The 19,797-nt window shown below is 44.0% G+C and overlaps 1 protein-coding gene across 2 annotated transcripts in view; it reads left to right on the top strand.

Annotated features, from left to right (window-relative positions):
* The window catches only part of LOC122550020 (ADP-ribosylation factor-like protein 5B), a 45,637-nt gene that overhangs the window by 12,915 nt on the left and 12,925 nt on the right, over window positions 1–19,797 (top strand). For both annotated transcript variants that reach the window (XM_043690414.1, XM_043690415.1), the window contains exon 3: window positions 13,473–13,620. In XM_043690414.1, the coding sequence (XP_043546349.1) occupies window positions 13,473–13,620 (148 nt within the window). The remainder of the gene's footprint in view (window positions 1–13,472; window positions 13,621–19,797) is intronic.

Below are 19,797 nucleotides of genomic sequence, written 5' to 3' on the forward strand. Positions count from 1 at the left end.
GATCATACCAACAGTGCCCTCTTCCAGATCATTTATGTATATCACAAATGACAGTGGCCCCAGCACTGATCTCTGTGGAATACCACTGGTCACCTTTCTCCATTTTGAGAAGCTCCCTTCAACTACTACTCTCTGTCTCCTGCTGCTCAACCAGTTCTTTATTCACCTAGCTAGAACACCCTGCACACCATATGACTTCACTTTCTCCATTAGTTTATCATGAGGAACGTTATCAAACGCTTTACTAAGTCCATGTATATGACGTTGACAGCCCTTCCTTCATCTATCAACTTGGGCACTCCCTCAAAGAACATTATTAAGTTGGTAAGGCACGATCTCCCCCGCACAAAAACCATATTGCCTATCACTGATAAGCACATTCTTTTCCAAATATAAATAGATTTTTTTCCCTTACTACCTTCTCCAGCAACTTTCGCACCATTGACGTCAGGCTCACTGGTCTGTAGTTACCAAGAATATCCCTATTACTACCCTTCTTGTAAAGGGGGAAAACATGAGCAACCCTCCAGTCCTCTGGCACCTCACCTGTGTTTAAGGATGCTACAAAGATATCTGTCAGGGCCCCAGCTATTTCTTCTCTCACCTCCCTCAGCAACCTAGAACAGATCCCATCCAGTCCTGGGAAGTTGTACATCTTAATAGCCTCTAGCCTACCCAATATGTCTTCCCTACTTATGTCAACGTGACCCAGAGTAATCAGACTTCTATCTCTAATCTCAACATTCATCATGTCCCTCTCCTCAGTGAACACTAATGCAAAGTATGCATTCAGAATCTCACCTATTTTCTCAGGTTTGACACACAGTCTTCCTTCCATGAGCAACCCTCCAGTCCTCTGGCACCTCACCTGTGTTTAAGGATGCTACAAAGATTTCTGTCAGGGCCCCAGCTATTTCTTCTCTCACCTCCCTCAGCAACCTAGAACAGAACCCATCCAGTCTTGGGAAGTTGTCCATCTTAATAGCCTCTAGCCTACCCAATATGTCTTCCCTACTTATGTCAATGTGACCCAGAGTAATCAGACTTCTATCTCTAATCTCAACATTCATCATGTCCCTCTCCTCAGTGAACACTAATGCAAAGTATGCATTCAGAATCTCACCTATTTTCTCAGGTTTGACACACAGTCTTCCTTCCTTATCCTTTAGTGGACCAATCCTTTCTCTAGTTACACGCTTGCTTCTTATGAAAGAATAAAAGGCTTTGGTATTCTCCTTCATTTTGCTCGCTAAAGCTGTTTCACGACCCCGTTTAGCCCGCTTGATTCCTCCAGGGCCTACTCTCCTGATATTCCTCTAGGGCCCGTTCTGTTCTTATCTGCCTGGACCTTATGTATGCTTTCCTTTTCCTCTTGGCTAGTCGTACGATTTCTCCTGTCATCCACGGTTCACAAATCTTGTGTTTCCTATCCTTTGCTTTCAATGGGACATGCCTATCCTGCACTATCTTTGACATATCTTTGAAAACCTCCCACATATCAAATGTGGACTTCCCTTCAAATAGCTGTGTCCAATCCACATTTCCCAGCTCTTGCCTAATTTTGATATAATTGGCCTTGGTCCAGTTTAGTACTCTTCCCTTAAGACCACTCTCATCTTTGTCTATAAGTATTCTAAAACTTACAGAATTGTGGTCACTGTTCCCAAAGAAATCCCCCACCGCAACTTCTACCACCTGGCCTGGCTCATTCCCCAACACCAGGTTCAATATGGCCTCTTCACTCGTCAGACTATTGACATACTGCTCTAGAAAACTCTCCTGGATGCTTCTTACAAATTCTGCCCCATCCAAACATCTGACATTAAGTATATTCCAGTCAATGTTGGGAAAATTAAAATCTCCCATCACTACCACCCTATTGTCTCTACATCTTTCCATAATGTGTTTACCTATTTGTTCTTTTACCTCACACTCACTGTTGGGAGGCCTGTAATACAGCCCCAACAATGTAACTGCACCCTTCTTATTTCTCAGCTCCACCCATAATGCCTCACTACTCAAGTCCTCCATAGTATCCTCCTTTAGCACAGTCTTGATATCATCTCTGACCAGCAATGCAACTCCTCCCCCCCTTTTACTTCCTTCCCTGTCCTGTCTGAAGTGTCTATATCCTGGAACATTTAGTTTCCAATCATGCCCTTCCTTCAACCCGGTCTCTGTGATTGCAATAACATCATACACCCAGGCACCAATCCAAGCCCTACGTTCATCTGCCTTACCCACTATACTCCTTGCATTAAAGTATACACACTTCAGGCCACCAGGTCTTTTGCGTTCATCTGCAGTCTGCCTACCCTTCCCCTTATTAATGCTAACTTCATGATTCCTACAATCTCCAGTTTCCACCTCACTGTTTACTTGTCTTCTCTTCTGGTTCCCAGCCCCTTGCCACATTAGTTTAAAACCTACCCAACAGCAGCAGCAAAAACTCCCCCAAGGACATTAGTTCCAGCCTGGTTGAGATGTAGACTGTCCAATTTGTAATAGTCCCACTTTCCCCAGAACCAATCCCAACATGCAACAAATCTGAACCCCTCCCTCCTACACCATCCCTCAAGTCACTGGCTAGCACGTGGCTTGTTAGTAATCCTGAGATCACTACCTTGGGAGGTTCTAATTTTTAACTTCTCTCCGAGCTCCATGAATTCTGCTTTCAGGACCTCATCTCTTTTTTTACTCATATCATTGGTGCTTATATGCACCAAGACAACTGGCTATTCACCCTCTCCTTTTAGAATGCTCTGCAGCTGATTGTGACATCCCTGACCCGAGCACTTGGGAGGCAATATACCATCCGGGAGTCTCATTTTCGGCCACAGAACCACCTATCTGCTCCCTTTACAATAGAATCCCCTATGACTATGGCCCTACGAGTTTTTTACCTCCCGTTCTGAACAGCAGTGCACCCCACGGTGCCATGATGTTGGCAACTGTTGCACTCCCCTGGTGAGCATCTCCCTTAATGGTATACCTGTTTTGGAGGGAGATGACCGCAGGGGACATCTGGACTGCCTTCCTACTCTTTTTCTGCCTTTTGGTCATCCATTTACTGTCCCCCTCAGCATTCTAACCTGTGGTGTGACCAGTTCACTAAACGTGCTATCCACGACCTCCTCAGCATCGCAGATGCTCCACCGTGAGTCCATCCGCAGCTCCAGAGCCGTCATGCGGGCAAACAAGAGCTGCAGCTGGACACACCTCTTGCAAGTGTAAGAGTCAGGGACGTCAGCCACGTCCCTGAGCTTCCATATCATGCAAGAGGCATTTGCCACGGGTCTGAGCCTTAGCTTTGTATCAACTAACTGAAACCAAACAATACACTTAAATATATGAAAGAGAAGAAAGAGAAAAAATAAAAACCTTCGCTTGCAGAGTCTTTCTCTGCTAGTTAGAGGAGGGTGGGGGTGCGGGAGGGAGATGCTACATGTGTAGTATCTCGGGTTAGCCGCTGCCCACATTTATACTAAGTCCTTACCTTCTTGGCACCCTCCTGGTCTCCACGTCACCTCCACTCTGTCTCCCGCTGCTCCCGGATAGGAAAAAGGCTGTGGGCTTCAAAGGTAAGAATTTAAACAGTTCCCTTACCTTCTCAGCACCCTCCTGGTCTCCACGTCACCTCCGCTCTGTCTCCCGCTGCTCCCAGACAAGAAGAATAAAGGCCATAATGCCATTTCACTTCTTGGTTGCTAGCTGTACTTCCATGCCAGCCTTGTGCACAAATGTACCCAAGTCTTTCTACACATTGACAAGTTTTACACTTTTCTATTCTTAGAACAACTTGACACTTGTCTGCATTAGACTCCACATGCCACTTTACTGCCCACTGTGCAGGCTCTATGTCTTCACTGTTTACATTTCCACTTAGCTTTGTATCATCAGCAAACTTGGATACACTACTTGCTATCTCTTCATTAATTATATAGATTGTAAGTGGTTGATGACCCAGCACTGATTCTTGCAGCATGCCGGTATTCAAACCTGCCAACATAATGCCCTGTTTATGCTTCCACTTTGCTTCCTGCCCCTTAACAATTCTTTATCTATGCTAATATATTCTGTGAGCCCTTATCTTGCCTAATAATTTTTAATGCAGCATCTTAACAAATGCTTTTTGGTAATCCAGGTATACCACATATAAAGTATTGGTCCCCTTTTATCTACCCCTCTAATTACATCCTGAAAAAACTCTACATTTGCCAAACAGAATTTCCCTTTGGTAAAACCATGTTGATTTGATCTCATACTATATTTTCTATGTGCATTCTTGAGACTTCCCTAACAGATTCCAGCAGATTCTCATTGTCTGATGTAAGGCTAAATGACTTAACTCCTTTTTTTCCTCCTCCTGATAACCAATCTAATATTTGCCAACTTATGCATTTTTAGGAAATTATGGCCAGTGTATCCAACTCTGCAGCTGTCTCTTTTAGCACTCTAGAGTGTATGATATCTTGTTTCTGGGATTTCAGATTTTACTGAAGTCTCTCTAGTCATTTTTGTTTTCTGATTTTTCATGTTCTTAATTTTCTCGCTCTTTTTAACCCCATAGGTGCTTCTGATGTACAACTTGTATCTTCTATTGTGAATTTGTCAGCTCATTACCCATATATTTTATCCTATCTCTGTTTCTAAGGATCCATGTTTGCTTTAGCTACTTTCCTTTTTATGTACTTGTAAAAGCTCTTACAATTTATTTTTATATTCCTGAACAGTCAACTGTCATTGTATTTTATCTCTTAATCAGTATCTGAAAAAACAGCAAATTAAAATTGCAGATCTCTAGTAAGTTTGAATGCAGACCTGCATACTGTGCTGTATAGTGCTTATCCATGTTGGCTCACTGCCTCCAACATGTATATATAATCTATATATCTAAGGATATTTGGAAGAAAGCAATTAAAGTATAGTTGAAATATCTTGTAAACTTATAAAAATCTTTATATTATTGTTATGGCATGGAGACTAACAGCCGAACCAAATCAGCCTTTCTACCAAAATTGAATCTCAAAGATTCCAATGGTTCCCTCCCAGACTTTTGAATAATCAGTCCCAGATTATGTGAATAATTAATTAACAGGCACCGGCTTTATATCTTAACCAAAAGACTTAACAGTTCATTCAATACAAAATAACATTAGCAGACAGAAAATTAAACTGTACGGAGAGGTGATGACCTAGTAGTATTATCACAAGTTTATTAAGCCAGAAACTCTAGTAATGTTCTGGGGACTTGTGTTCAAATCCCAAAACGGCAGATGGTGGAATTTGTAATTCAATAAAAATAACTGGAGTTAAGAATCTGCTGACTACTGTGAAATCATTGTTGATTGTTGAAAAATCCCATCTTGTTCGAAAACATTTAAGGGAAAGAAATCTGCCAGTTGTTGAAACTTTATTGCTGGAACAGCACAGCAGGTCAGGCAGCATCCAGGGAACAGGAGATTCAACGTTTCGGGCACAGGCCCTTCTTCAGGAATTCCTGAAGAAGGGCCTGTGCCCGAAACGTCGAATCTCCTGTTCCCTGGATGCTGCCTGACCTGCTGTGCTGTTCCAGCAATAAAGTTTCAACTTTGATCTCCAGCATCTGCAGACCTCACTTTCTCCTCAAAGAAATCTGCCATCCTCACCTGGTCTGGTTTACCTGTAGCTCTAGACATACAGCAATGTGGTTGACTCTGAACTGCACTCCGAAATAGTCTAAGCACTCAGTTGTCAGTCGCCAAGAAGTCTCAACATAAAAATAAAAATGGATGAACCACCTAGCGTCAACCACTGGAAAACAATGTCAGAACTAGCCCTGTCAACCCCACAGAGACCTCCTTACTAACATCTGGGTGCTAGTGCCAAACTTGGGAGAGCTGTCTCATAGACTAGTCAATCAGCAGCCTGACAGTCATACTTTCAGAATTGTACCTTGCAAACACTGAAAGTCACCATCCCTGCATAGGTCCTGTCCTACCGGGAGGAGAGACCCAGCAGAGGTGGCAGCACAGTGGTATACAGTTGGGAGGAAGTCTCTGTGGTAGTCCTCAACATCGACTCTGGATCCCTTGAAGTCTCGTGCACGTCAGGTTAAAATGGGCAATATCACCACATACTGTCCTTCCTGCACTGATGCATCATTGCTCCTCCACATTGAACAATACTTGGAGGAAGCACTGAGGGCAGCAAGGGTGCAAAAAGTACTCTGAGGGATTTCCATGTCCAGCAACAGAAATAGCTCGGCAACAGCACAACTGATTGAGATGGTCGGGTCTTAAAGGACATAGCTACTAGGCTGGGACTGGCATGTAGTGAGGGAACGAACAAGAGGAAAAAATATATTTCTCCTCATCCTCACCAATCTGCTGGCTGCAAATGCATCTGTCCACAACCGTATCGGTAAGATCTACCACCGTTTAGGCTTTGTGGAGACGAAGTCCCACCTTCACTTTCACAATACCTTCCGTCATGTTGTGTGGCACTATGATCAGGCAAAATGGGACACACTTTGAACAGGTCTAGCAACTCAAAGCTGGACTTCCATGAGGTGCAGTGGGCCATCAACAGCAGCAGAATCGTACACAATTTGAACCTCATGGCCCGACATATCGCCTATGCTGTAATTGCCATCAAGTCAGGGAGCTTCAGTGGAGAATGCACGAGGACTATCAGGTGCAACACCAGGCATACGTAAAAATGAGATGCCAACCTGGTGAAGCTAGCAAGTATGATTACTACAATAATAGTAGCAAGTGATAGACAGAGCTAAGCGATCCCACAACTAATGGATCAGACCTAACCTCTGCAGTCCTGCTTCATCTCGTTGTGAATACTGGTGAACAATTAAACAACTTGCTGATAGAAGAGGCTCCACAAATACCCCATCTTCAATGATAGAGCCCAGCTCATCAATGCAAGATATAAGTGCTGAAGCATTCGCAACAACCTTTAGCCAAAAATGCTGAGTAGATGATCCATCTTGGCCTCCAGTGGTCCCCAGCCAGTCATCAGCTAATTCAATTCACTCCGTGATATCAAGGAATGGTTGGAGGCACTGGATACTGCAAAGGCTCTTGGCCTTGACAACATTGTGGCAAAAATACTGAAGACTTGTGCTCCAGAATTTGCACACCCATAGCTATGCTGTTCCAGTACAGTTACAATGCTGGTATCTACCTGACAATGTGGAAAATTACCCAAGTACACAGAGCAGGACAAATCCAACCCAGTCATTTGCTACTGCATTAGACTACTCTCGATCATCAGTAAAGTGATGGAAGGGGCCATCGTGCTATCACATATAACCTGCTTAGCAATAACCTGCTTATGGAATCCAGTTGGGGCTCTGTCAGGATGACTCAGACTGCTGACCTTGTTACAGCCTTTGTTCAAACATTGACAAAGGAGCTAAATTCCAGAAGTGAAGTGAGTGACAGCCCTTGACATTTGACTGAATGTGGCTTCAAGAAGCTGGAATCATTGGGAAACAAGGGGCAGACTCAGCTATACCTGGCACATAGGAACATGGTTCTGGTTGTTGGAGATCATTCATCTCAGCTCCATTGTGACTCTGCAGGAGTTCCTCAGGGTAGTGACCTAGGCCCAACCATTTTCAGCTGCTTCATCAATGATCTTCTCCTATCAGAAATGGGGATGTTTGCCAATAACTGTATAATGTTCAACACCATTCATAAATGCTCAGGCACTGAAGCAATCCATTTCCAGGCTTGGACTGACAGGTCATGTGCAACAGAAACTAAGCTGGACCACGAGAGCAGATAAGAGGCTAGGAATACAACAGTGAGTGACTTATCTCTTCACTCCTCAAAACTTGTCCACTCTTGACAAGGCAAGAGTCAGGACTGTGATGGAATTCCCCTCATTTGCCTGGATGAGTGCCGCTCCAAAAGCACTTGAAGCTTGATGCCATCTGGGACAAAGCAGTCCACTTCACTGGCACCATGTTCAGAAGCATCCACTCCCTCCACCACTGAAGGTAGTAGAAGCAGTATGTACTATCTACAAGATTGACTGCAGAAATTCAACATGAAGGCATTTAACACCGTACCAATGTATCCTGGCTCCATGCACAGATTGCCCCGTGGTCTGGTTCTTGTTATTTCCCTGGTTATTCTCTTCCCCTGAATGTAATCCCTTGGGATTCTCCCTAATCTTACCCACCAGTGATTTTTCATGGCCCCCTCTTTGCTGTCCTAATTGCTTTAAGTCCCCACTCCTCCCCTCTGTATTTTCTATACTTCATTATAGTCTCCATTGATTTGCTCTCTTTGTACCTATTAAAATGTTATCCAGTCTAGAATACTCCTAGACCATCTAGGGCGATCTGTTTTGTTGCTCCAACATTTCACCGAAAGTGAATGTGTTGGACCTGTACTCTTGCCAATTCCATTTCGAATGTACCCCACCGTTCTTCTGTAGGTTTACTCAGAAGTAGCTATTCCCAGTGTACTTTGGCCCAGATCCTGCCTTATTTTTTATAAAATCTGCATTCCCCCAATCAAAAACCCTTTTTTTGTAGATTATCTTTTTATATTCTGTAATAAACCTAAAAACATATGGTATTGTGGTCACTATCATTAAAATACTCTCTCACTATCATCTTAAACAATTAGGAGAAAGTGAGGACTGCAGATTCTGGAGATCAGAATCGAGAGTGTGGTGCTTGAAAAGCACAGCAGGTTAGGCAGCATCTGAGGAGCATAAGCCCTTCATCAGGAATGAGGCTTGTGAGTCAAGGGGGTACAGAGATAAATGGGAGGGGTGTGGGACTGGGGGATAGGTAGCTGACAGTGCAATAGCTGGAGATGAAGGTGGGGATAATGGTGGTAGGTCGGAGAGGAGGGTGGAGTGGATAGATAGGAAGGAACATAGATAGGTAGGACAGCCCATGAGGGCGGTGCCAAGTTAGAAGATTGGATCTGGGATGAGGTGTGGGGAGGGGAAATGAGGAAACTGGTGAAATACACGTTAATCCCATGTAGGGGAGGGTCCCAAGCCAGAAGACGAGGCATTCTTTCTCTAAGCGTCAGTTGGTTAGGGTTTGGCGATGGAGGAGACCCAGGACCTGCCTATCCTTGGCAGAGTGAGGGGGGAGTTAAAGTATTCAGCCACGGGATGGTGGGGTTGCTTTATGCGTGTGTCCCGGAGATGTTCTCTGAAGCGTTCTGCAAGTGGGCGTCCTGTCTCCCCAATATAGCAGAGACCTTATCGGGAACAACGAATACAGGTAATGAAGTGTGGAAGTGCAGGTAAATCTATGATGGATGTGGAAGACTAATTTGGGGCCTTGGATGGAGGTGTGGGTGCAAGTTTTGCAATTCATGCAGTGGCAGGGAAAGGTGCCAGCAGGGGATGGTGGGTTGGTGGGGGTGGGGGGTGGACCCAACAAGAGAGTTGTGGGGTGAATGGTCTTTACAGAATGCAGATAAGAGGTGGGGAGGGAAATGTATCTCTGGCGGTGGGGTTTGTTTGTAGGTAGCAGAAATGGCAGAGGATGATGCGATGTATCAGGAGATTGGTGAGGTGGAAGGTGAGGACCAGCGGGTTCTGTCCTTGTTGCGGTAGCAGGGTGGAGGTGCGGGAAGTGGATGAGATGCGCTGGAGGGCATCATCAACCATGTGGGAGGGGAAATTACGGTCTTTGAAGAAGGAGGCCATCTGGTGTGTTCTGTGGTGGAACTGGTCCTCCTGGGAGCAGATGCGGCAAAGGTGGAGGAATTGGGAATAAGGGATAGCATTTTTACAGGAGACAGGGTGGGAGGAGGTGTAGTCGAAAATGTGGTGCTGGAAAAGCACAGCAGGTCAGGCAGTATCTGAGGAGCAGGAGAATGACATTTTGGGCAAAAGCTCTACATCAGGACCAGGCAACAGTGGGAGTTGTTGGGTTTGGAGAAGATGTTCGTGTTGATGGAGATGGAAAGGTCCAGGAAGGGGAGAGAGGTGTCCGAGATGGTCCAGGTGAACTTAAGGTCAGGGTGGAACGTGTTGGTGAAATTGATGAACTGTTCAACGTCCTCGTGGGAGCACGAGGTGGCGCCGAACACTTGAACAGTTGTCAGACTTTCCTTCCCAGAATTGAATCCAGTATTGTATCATCCCTAGTTGGACTTTCTACATATTGATATAAAAACTCTCCTGAATACAATTAAATAAATCCATTCACTATGACTATCTCAACTAATGTTGGGGAATCCCCTAAAATAGTTACCCTATCATTGTTTTATACCTCAGTGAATTGGCTGCACCTTTGCTCCTGTAGCCCACTAACTGTCTAAAGGCCAATAATATACTCCAAGCAATGTGACTAGTCCCTTTTTATTCCTAAACTCTATTCACAAAGACTCATTTGAAAACCCTTCCAAGACATCATCCCTCCTTATGGCAGTGACTGACTGATTAATTGATAATGCAACACCTTTTCTTCTTTTACACACTCCCCTGTCCTGTCTGAAGGTCTTCTATCCCAGAATATTTAGTGACTAGTTCTGCCCTCTCAGTCTCATCTCTGTGATGGCAACAACATTCCAATTCCATGTGTGAATTCACACCCTTGACTTGTTTTCAGCAAGAGGGAATACAACCATTAGCCTTTGACATTCAATGGCATAATCGGTTCCTCCAGTTTCCTGGAGGTTATCATAAACTATGTACTGGACTTATCATAAGAATACTGTGGCAACATTCTGGTTGCCCAGTTATAGGAAGGATATTGTTAAGCTGGAGAGGGTTCAGAAGAGATTTACTAGAATGTTTCTGGGTCTGGCAGGTTTGAGTTATAAAGAAAAGCTGGGAACAAATTTGGATTATTTTTTCACTGGAGCATAGGAGGTTGAGAGCCAACCTTATAGAAGTGTATAAAATAATGAGGGATACAGATAGAGTTGGAGTTAATGGTAGTTGTCTTTTCCCTAAGATGGGGGATTTCAAGATTGGGTGGCACATTTTTAAGGTGAGGGGAGAAAGATTTTAAGAAAAGACATGAGGGGCAATTTTTTTAAACAGTGGTTCATGTTGGAATGAACTTCCTGAGGAAGTGGTGGACGTGGGTACAACTACAACGTTTAAAAGACATTTGAATAAGTACATAAATAGGAAAAGTTTGGAGGAATAAGGGCCAGGAGCATGCACATGGGACTAGTTTAGTTTGGGATTATGTTCAGCATGGACTGGTTTGACTGTAGGGTCTGTGTCCCAGCAATATGACTCTAAGAGCAGATCAGAAGCTTGCAACCCTGCAATGAGTAACTGATTTCCTGACTCCCCGAAGCATGTCCACCATTTACAACGTCTCACCAATTCCTGAATGAATGTGCACATAAGTTTGACACCATCTGAACAAAGCCCATTTGATGAGCACCACATCCACAAACATTCACTTTCTCAGCCACTTGATGATCAGCCATAACAATGTCTACCATTGACAGGATGCTTTGCAGATATTCAGGAAGACTCCTTATATACACCTTCCAAAAGCATGACCACTTTCACCTAGAAAGACAAGGGCAGCAAATACATGGGAACACCACCAACTGCAAGTTCTCCTGCAAGCCACTCTCCAACTGACTTGCAAGTGTATTGTTGTTTCTTCAGTATCACTAGATCAAAATCCTGGAACTGCCTCCCTAACAACATTGTGGATCCATATCAAATAGAGTGATTGAAGAAAGCAGCTCATCACAATCTCACGGGCAACTAGGGATGGGCAATAAGTTCTGGTCCAGTCAATGATTCCCATGTCCCACAAATGAATAAAAAGACCAGAAATTTCAGCTTCTTTAGTTGAGTGATAAATATGATTTTTCTAACATACAGTTTCTTGCAAACTAGGAATGGCTTCATTTGTTTGTTTTTATCCGACGATGATTCTCTAATATTTGAGAAAAAAAAGCTTGCTTCTTGCACAATGGCTCAGGAGTTCACAGTCAGGCTTGTTGGTGGGGTTAGGTTTTTAAATGTTGCCTCAACTATTTTTAATTTCTCAATTGTGTCTTTTAAAATAGGTAAAGATTTTCAGTCTTTGGTATAGCACTTTTTTCATAAATCTAAGTTAGTCATTTAATCAGCAAAGTGGGATATTTGTGGTTATGATTCTGTTCTTTCTGCTAGTAGATACTGGTTTAAGCTACATAACACGTGTGTCTATTGTCTCAGACCGAAATTTCTTGGTCCCAGTCTAACAATTCTGTGACTTTTGGTTTTACCTTTTTAATCTGCTGATGGATATTCTGCTAATGTTGCTACTTAATTCGATGAAGGTGATAAATCCTGACTCATTTAAGTAGAATACTAGCTTCTGGTTTGCATCTTTCTGTAGATTTAGAGTCATAGAGATGTACAGCACGGAAAAAGACCCTTCGGTCCAACTCGTCCATGCCGACCAGATATCCCAACCCAACCTAGTCCCACCTGCCAGTATCTGGCCTATATCTCTCCATACCCTTCCTATTCATCTACTCATCCAGATGCCTTTTAAATGTTGCAATTGTACTAGCCTCCACCACTTCATGTGGCAGCTCATTCCATACACATACCATCCTCTGTGTTAACAAGTTGCCCCATAGGTCTCTTTCATATCTTTCCCCTCTCACCTTAAACCTATGCCCCCTAGTTCTGAACTCCCCCACCCCAAGGAAAAGACTTTGTCTATTTATCCTATCCACGCCCCTCATGATTTTATAAACCTCTCTAAGGTCACCTGTCAGCTTCCAACACTCCAGGGAAAACAGCCCCAGCCTAATTCAACCTCTCCCTATAGCTCAAATCCTCCAACCCTGGCAACATCGCTGTAAATATTTTCTGAACAATTTCAAGTTTCACAACATCTTTCCGATAGGAAGGAGACCAGAATTGCAGGCAATATTCCAATAGTGGCCTAACCAATGTCCTGTACAGCGACAACATGACTCCCCAACTGCTATGCTCAGTACTCTGACCAATAAAGGAAAGCATACCAAACGCCTTCTTCACTATCCTATCTATCTGCGACTCTAGTTTCAAGGAGCTGTGAACCTGCACTCGAAGGTCTCTTTGTTCAGTAACACTCTGTAGGACCTTACCATTAAGTGTATAAGTCCTGCTAAGATTTGCTTTCCCAAAATGCAGCACCTCGCATTTATCTAAATTAAACTCCATCTGCCACTTCTCAGCCCATTGGCCCATCTGATCAAGATCCCGTTGTAATCTGAGGTAACACTCTTTGCTGTCCACTACACCTCCAATTTTGGTGTCATCTACAAACTTGCTAACCATACCTCTTAAGCTCACATCCACCTTTCTTAAACAGTGGCACCACATCAGCATTTGGTAAAGCCTGAGAATTTCTGTGCAATTCATCTTTTTTCCGATTTTACAAATTGTTTGAGGCTATTCAGTTTTTAAAATACTGAAACTAACGTCATGAAATTATCTTCATATGGCACTTTGAATATCTTAAAACTAATTTTTTTCAGCTTGATGAATGAAGTTGTTCACACATCACCTACAATTGGAAGCAATGTAGAGGAGATTGTGGTCAAAAGTACACACTTTTTAATGTGGGACATTGGTGGACAGGAATCACTGCGTTCATCATGGAATACCTATTACACCAACACTGAGGTATGTATAATTACCTTGGCAATGAGGTAATTGATTTTTTAGATATTTCTCGGCTTTGTGCAACTTTATTAATCTTTTAAACTTTGTGCTACATTGGAATATATTCTCCTTCAGTAGATACTCTATTGGCAGGTTTCTGAATTGTAGCCATATGAACCTCCCTTTGTGACAGAAACAAAAAAAGCCAATCACTCCTGACATGGGGAACTGCATATATCCAGGCACATAATTCCAGACCAGTTACATCATCATATCAGTGTCTCCTGACACATACAACCAACAAAAATAATTAGGTTATTCAACATATTTAAGGAGAGATTATGCTTGACTGATTTGAGTGAAACCTTTAAAGTGACACAGTATACAAGTATAATGCAGTAGGTATTGTAAACACAAATTTTTAGAAGTTTCAAAACCAAACTGGATTAATGACTAATAATGAAGTGTGAGCAGTGTGCTAGTAGCAGAATTTAACTACAAAACAAAAAAGTGAGTTAAAGGAGTTACACACATTGGCAGAAGATGAAAAGGGTTTCAACTGTTGGTCATCATTTCCCAGGTAATTGAAAGTAAATTAAAACATTTGTTGTTGACACCAAATTAGAGAGCACTGTTCGAACTGAGGATGACTATAACATAATCAAAAAGGTGTTCATAAACTTTGAATGGGCATATAGATGGCAAATGAACTTCAATACACTGATATAATGCATTTTAGGAATATTAAAGAGACCATGTAATGTTCTGAAAAATAAGAATCAAAATAGATGAGAAAAGCAGAGGGATTTGGAGAAACACATTCGCAGAAAATGGCAAGTCTAGGTCACATGGTCATTTAAAAATAAAGTAAGCACCGGAGTTCATTAGGTAGAGTTGACAATCCCAGAAGCATATTGAACCATCATAGAATCCTGTTTAGCCCTTAAGAGATCTGTATATATTTTTTAGGTTTGTCCAAGCAGTCTCTGGTTTACAAATGGGTTCTGTTCTTGAATACAACAAATGCTGGAGGTTACAGCAGGTCAGACAGCATCCATGGAGAGAGAGCAGGCTAATGTTTTGAGTCTAGATGACTTCTTCAGAGCTGAAGAATCATCTAGACTTGAAACGTTAGCCTGCTCTCTTTCATTGATGCTGTCTGTCCCGCTGTGATCTCCAGCATTTGTTGTTTTCAGTACAGATTACAGCATCTGCAGTAATTTTTTCCTGCACTCTGTTCTTGAGTTCATTTGTCAGTCAATTTATATGCAAGCCAAAACACAGTACAATAGAATAGCCATTCAGAAATGAGCAAACATTCGCATATAGGATCTTTAGAATTAATATTATTGTGTAATCTCATTCACAAGTACAAGCATTTGTAAGTCAAACGTTTATAAATTGGGAATCATCTGTAAAAGGATATAGAGGTTTCCGAAAAGATTTAAGAGGAAGATGTCAGTACTTGGATGTTTTGACCATCCGGAGAAAGTGAGGACTGCAGATCAGAGTCGAGAATTGGTGCTGGAAAAGCTCAGCAGGTCAGGCAGCATCTGAGGAGCAGGAGAAACAATGTTTCGGGCATAAACCCTTCATCAGGAATGAGGCTTGTGGGTCGGGGCTGAGAGATAAATGGGAGGGGGTGGGGTTGGGGGGAACGTAGCTAGGAAAGCGATAGGTGGATGAAGGTGAGGGAGAAGGTGATAGGTTAGAGGGGGCAGTGATGGATGGGTCCGGAGGCTGGTACCGAGTTGGAGGCTTGGGACTGGGATAATATGGGGGGAGGAGAAATGAGGAAGCTGTTGAAACTCCCGTGTGGTTGCAGAGTCTCATGGTGGAATATGAGGCGTTACTCCTCCAGGCGTTGGGTGGTAACGGTTTGGTGGTGGAGGAGGCCCAGGATCTGCATGTCCTTGACGGAGTGGGAGGAGGAGTTGTAGTGTTCAGCCACGAGGCAAAGGTGTTGGTGGGGCGGGTGCCCCAGAGATGTTCTCTGAAACGATTCGCAGGAAGGTGCCCTGTCTCCCCGATGTAGATGAGACCATACCGGGTGCAACAGATGCAGTAGATGATATTGGTAAAGGTACAGGTGAATTTCGGACGGATGTGAAGGGATCCCTTGGGGACTTGGACGGAACTGAGGGGGAGGTGTGGGCGCAGGTTTTACACTCCCTGCAGTGGCAGGGAAAGGTGCCAGGAGTGGGGTTGGGCTGGTGGGAGGGTGTGGACCTGACGAGGGAGTCGCGGACGGAATGGTCTTTTCGGAACGCTGATAGGGGTGGGGAGGGAAATATATCTCTGGTGGTGGGGTCTGTTTGGAGGTGGCGGAAGTAGCGGAGGATGATGTATTGTATGCGGACGTTGGTGGGGTGGAAGGTAAGGACCAGGAGGGTTCTGTCCCTGTTGCGTTGGGAGGGGTGGGGTTCAAGGGCGGCGGTACGTGAAGTGGAGGAGATGTGCTGGAGGGCATTGTCAACCACGTGGGAAGAGAAGTTGCGATCATGGAAGATGGAGGCCATCTGGGACTTTCTGAGGTGGAATTAGTCATCTTGGGAACAGATGCGGCAGAGGCAGAGGAGTTGGGAATAAGGGATGGCATTTTTTCAGAGCTTAGGGTGGGAGGAGGTGTAGTCTAGGTAGCTGTGGGAGACGGTGGGCTTGTAGTATATGTCTGTGATTAGTTGGTCACCAGAGACAGTGATGGAGAGGTTCAGAAAGGGGAGGGAGGTTGCCGAGATGGTTTAGGTGAATTTGAGTTGGGGTGGAAGGTGTTGGTAAAGTTGATGAACTGTTCAACCTTCTCGTGGGAACACGAGGTGGTGCCAATGCAGTCATCGGTGTAGCGGAGGAGTTTAGAGGAAGTGGGAAAATTGGAAGGAGAAGTTGTTGAGGGTGAGGACCAGTTCAGCCAGGCAGATGAGGGTGTTTGGTTGGGACGGCGTGAGAAGAAGAAATGGGGCTTGGAGACCTTCGTCGTGGCGGATCGATGTGTACAGGGACTGGATTCCATGGTGAAGATGAAGCGTTGGGTGCAGGGGAAATGAAAATCTTGGAGGAGGTGAAGGGCATGAGTGGTTTCACGAATGTAGATGGGGAATTCCTGCACTTAGGGGGACAGGATGGTGTCGAGGTAGGGAGAGATGAGTTCGGTGGGACAGGCACAGGCTGTGACCGGGACAGTCAGGTTTGCGAATCTTAGGAAGAAGGTAGAACCAGGCCGTGTGGGGTTCACGGACAGTGAGGTTGGAGGCTGTGGATGGGCTATCCCCAGAGGTCTTGAGGTTGTGGATGGTCTGGGAGAGGATGGTTTGGTGAAGGGAGGTGAGGTTGAAATCAAAGGGGCAGTTGGAGGAGGTGTCTGCAAGTTGGTGCCTGGCTTCAGCAGTGTAGAGGTATGTACGCTCCACTACTACTGCAGCCCCCCCTTGACTGCGGGTTTAATGGTGAGGTTGGAGTTGGAGCGGAGGGAGTGGAGGGCTACACGTTGTGAGGGTGAGATTTTGGAGTAGGTGAGGCAGTTGGACAGGTTGAGGTGGTCGATGGCACGGCAGCAGTTTGAAATGAAGAGGTCAAGGGCGGGTAACAGGTGAGCACGGGGTGTCCAGGTGGATGGGGTGTGTTGGAGGCGGGAGAAGGGATCCTTGGTGGGTGTCTTGGTTTAAAAAGTAGACACGGAGGTGGAGGCAGCGGAAGAAACATTCAAGGTCACAGTGTGTGTCAAACTCATTAATCTGGGACTATAGAGGGATAAAGTTGAGGTCTTTATTGAGGACTAAACGTTCGTCCTCAGTGAGGAGGAGGTGTTGACCATCAGGAAAAAATGAACTGATGTTTATTCTTTCTTGAAGAAATAAAAAGACTACAGGATGACCTGCTCTTTAAATTTGTGAAGGCGTTTGATTTAACGTGAAAGAATTGTTTCCATTTATGGGCATACCTGATACCAGGGCCCATAAAATAAGATGACCACAAATAAATTCAAACAACTCGATAAGTTTCCTTATCAAGAGATTAGCTAGAATTTAGAACTGCTGTCAGGTGGAATAGTTGAAGTGAATAACATTGATACCTTTAAGAGAAAACTAGGTGAGAGAGCAAGGATTACAAGGATATGTAGATAAGATTAGATGATGGAAGAGGCTCATGTAAAGCTAAAACATTTGTATAGACCAGTTCATCTGAACGGCCTGCTTCTGTGCTTATAAGCTCTATGTAATACTAAATTGAGCAATACTAAATTGAGTAATTAAACAATATCTTTCTTTTCTAAGAACAAATTCAATTTAAAATTGTAAGCTGCCTTCAAAGTGTTCAACTTTTAAAATATTTCATAAACATAATCCATTAATATATCCATATTTTTTTCTCAATTAGTTTTGCAATGGATATCAATAATGGTAGGAATGTTAAATCGTTGGGGCAGTTGGTGGCTCAATGGTTAGCACCGCTACCTAACAGCACAATAGACCTAAGTTCAATTCCAGCCTTTGGCAACTGTCTGTATGGAGTTTGTACATTCTGTGTCTGCGTGGGTTTTCTCTGGGTGCTCCAGTTTCCTCCTACAATCCACAGATGTGCAGGTTAGGTGGATTGGCAATGTTAAATTACCCACAGTGTCCATGGATGTGCAGCTTAGCCATGGAAAATGCAAGGTTACAGGGATACTTTAGGATGGGGTGAGTCTGGATGGGATGCTCTTCAGAGAGTCAGTTTGGACATGTTGGGCCGAATGGCCTGTTTCTACACTGTAAGGATTCTATGGATGGTTGTTGTCGGAGAATTGAGCCCAATTGAACAGAGACCACACAAACCAGATTGGGTGAAATTAACAAGCTGTTTATTCCAAGCGATTTTGCTGGAAGAAAAATTGACTAGGCTGACACAGAATTGACAATCTGTACAGGTAGATCAAGGGTTCACTTCCCTGAGCTGAGAATCAAGCCAGTTTTTATGGGAATACAGTACAATGATGCTAATTAAAAATATTGAACATACAATGGTCTTGATAGTCAAGTTATCAAGTTATGATGGTGATAATCGCAAAGCAATTATCAGAAGAATGTCTTAAATGTAGATACAATGAAGCGTCCGGCAACATCAATCAGTCAGCACGATCAGCTAGGGGCCTTTCCAGCTTATTCTCTGATAGTGAGTGGTTACCGTGACGCTTGTTACTTCCTTGAGAGAGTTAGTTTCCGCAGACCGCTGCCCCCCGGGGCAGTCCTTCCCCCGAGGGTTTGGGGTCCTGCAAACTCATTGACCTCTGGTTTGAGCTGGGAATAGAGAACAGACTGCAGCACTGACAAACACAGAAACAAACAGGACAAACAGGCGAGGTCAACAAGGCGGCCTTAGTGTGGAACTGCAGGAGAGGGGGAGATACTAAACGAGTATTTTGCATCAGTGTTTACTGTGGAATTGGAAGGCATTGAATGTAGGGAAACAGATGGTGACATCTTGAAAAATGGCCATATTACAGAGGAGGAAGTGCTGGATGTCTTGAAACGCGTAAAGGTGGATAAATCCCCAGGACCTGATCAGGTGTACCCTAGAACTCTGTGGGAAGCTAGGGAAGTGATTGCTGGGCCCTTTGTTGAGATAATTGTATTATCGATAGTCACAGGTGAGGTGCCGGAAGACACCTCAAAGGTAGAAGACAGAGGGTGGTGGTTGAAGGTTGTTTTTCAGACTGGAAGCTTGTGACCAGTGGAGTGCCACAAAGATCGGTGCTGGGTCCATAACTTTTCTTCATTTATATAATGATTTGGATATGAGCATAAGAGGTATAGTTAGTACGTTTGCAGATGACTCCAAAATTGGAGGTGTAGTGGACAGCGAAGAAGATTACCTCAGATTATAACGGGATTTTGATCAGATGGGCCAATGGGCTGAGAAGTGGCAGATGGAGTTTAATTTAGATAAATGCGAGGTGATGCATTTTGGGAAAGCAAATCTTAGCAGGACTTATACACTTCATGATAAGGTCCAACGGAGTGTTTCTGAACAAAGAGACCTTTGAGTGCAGGTTCAAAGCTCCTTGAAAGTCAAGTCGCAGGTAGGTAGGATAGTGAAGAAGGCGTTTGGTATGCTTTCCTTTATTGGTCAGAGTATTGAGTACATGGGTTGGGAGGTCATGTTGTGGCTGTACAGGACATTGGTTAGGCCACTTTTGGAATAGTGCATGCAATTCTGTCTCCT

This window comes from Chiloscyllium plagiosum, chromosome 5, assembly GCF_004010195.1.
Source record: "Chiloscyllium plagiosum isolate BGI_BamShark_2017 chromosome 5, ASM401019v2, whole genome shotgun sequence".
Lineage (NCBI taxonomy): Eukaryota > Metazoa > Chordata > Chondrichthyes > Orectolobiformes > Hemiscylliidae > Chiloscyllium > Chiloscyllium plagiosum.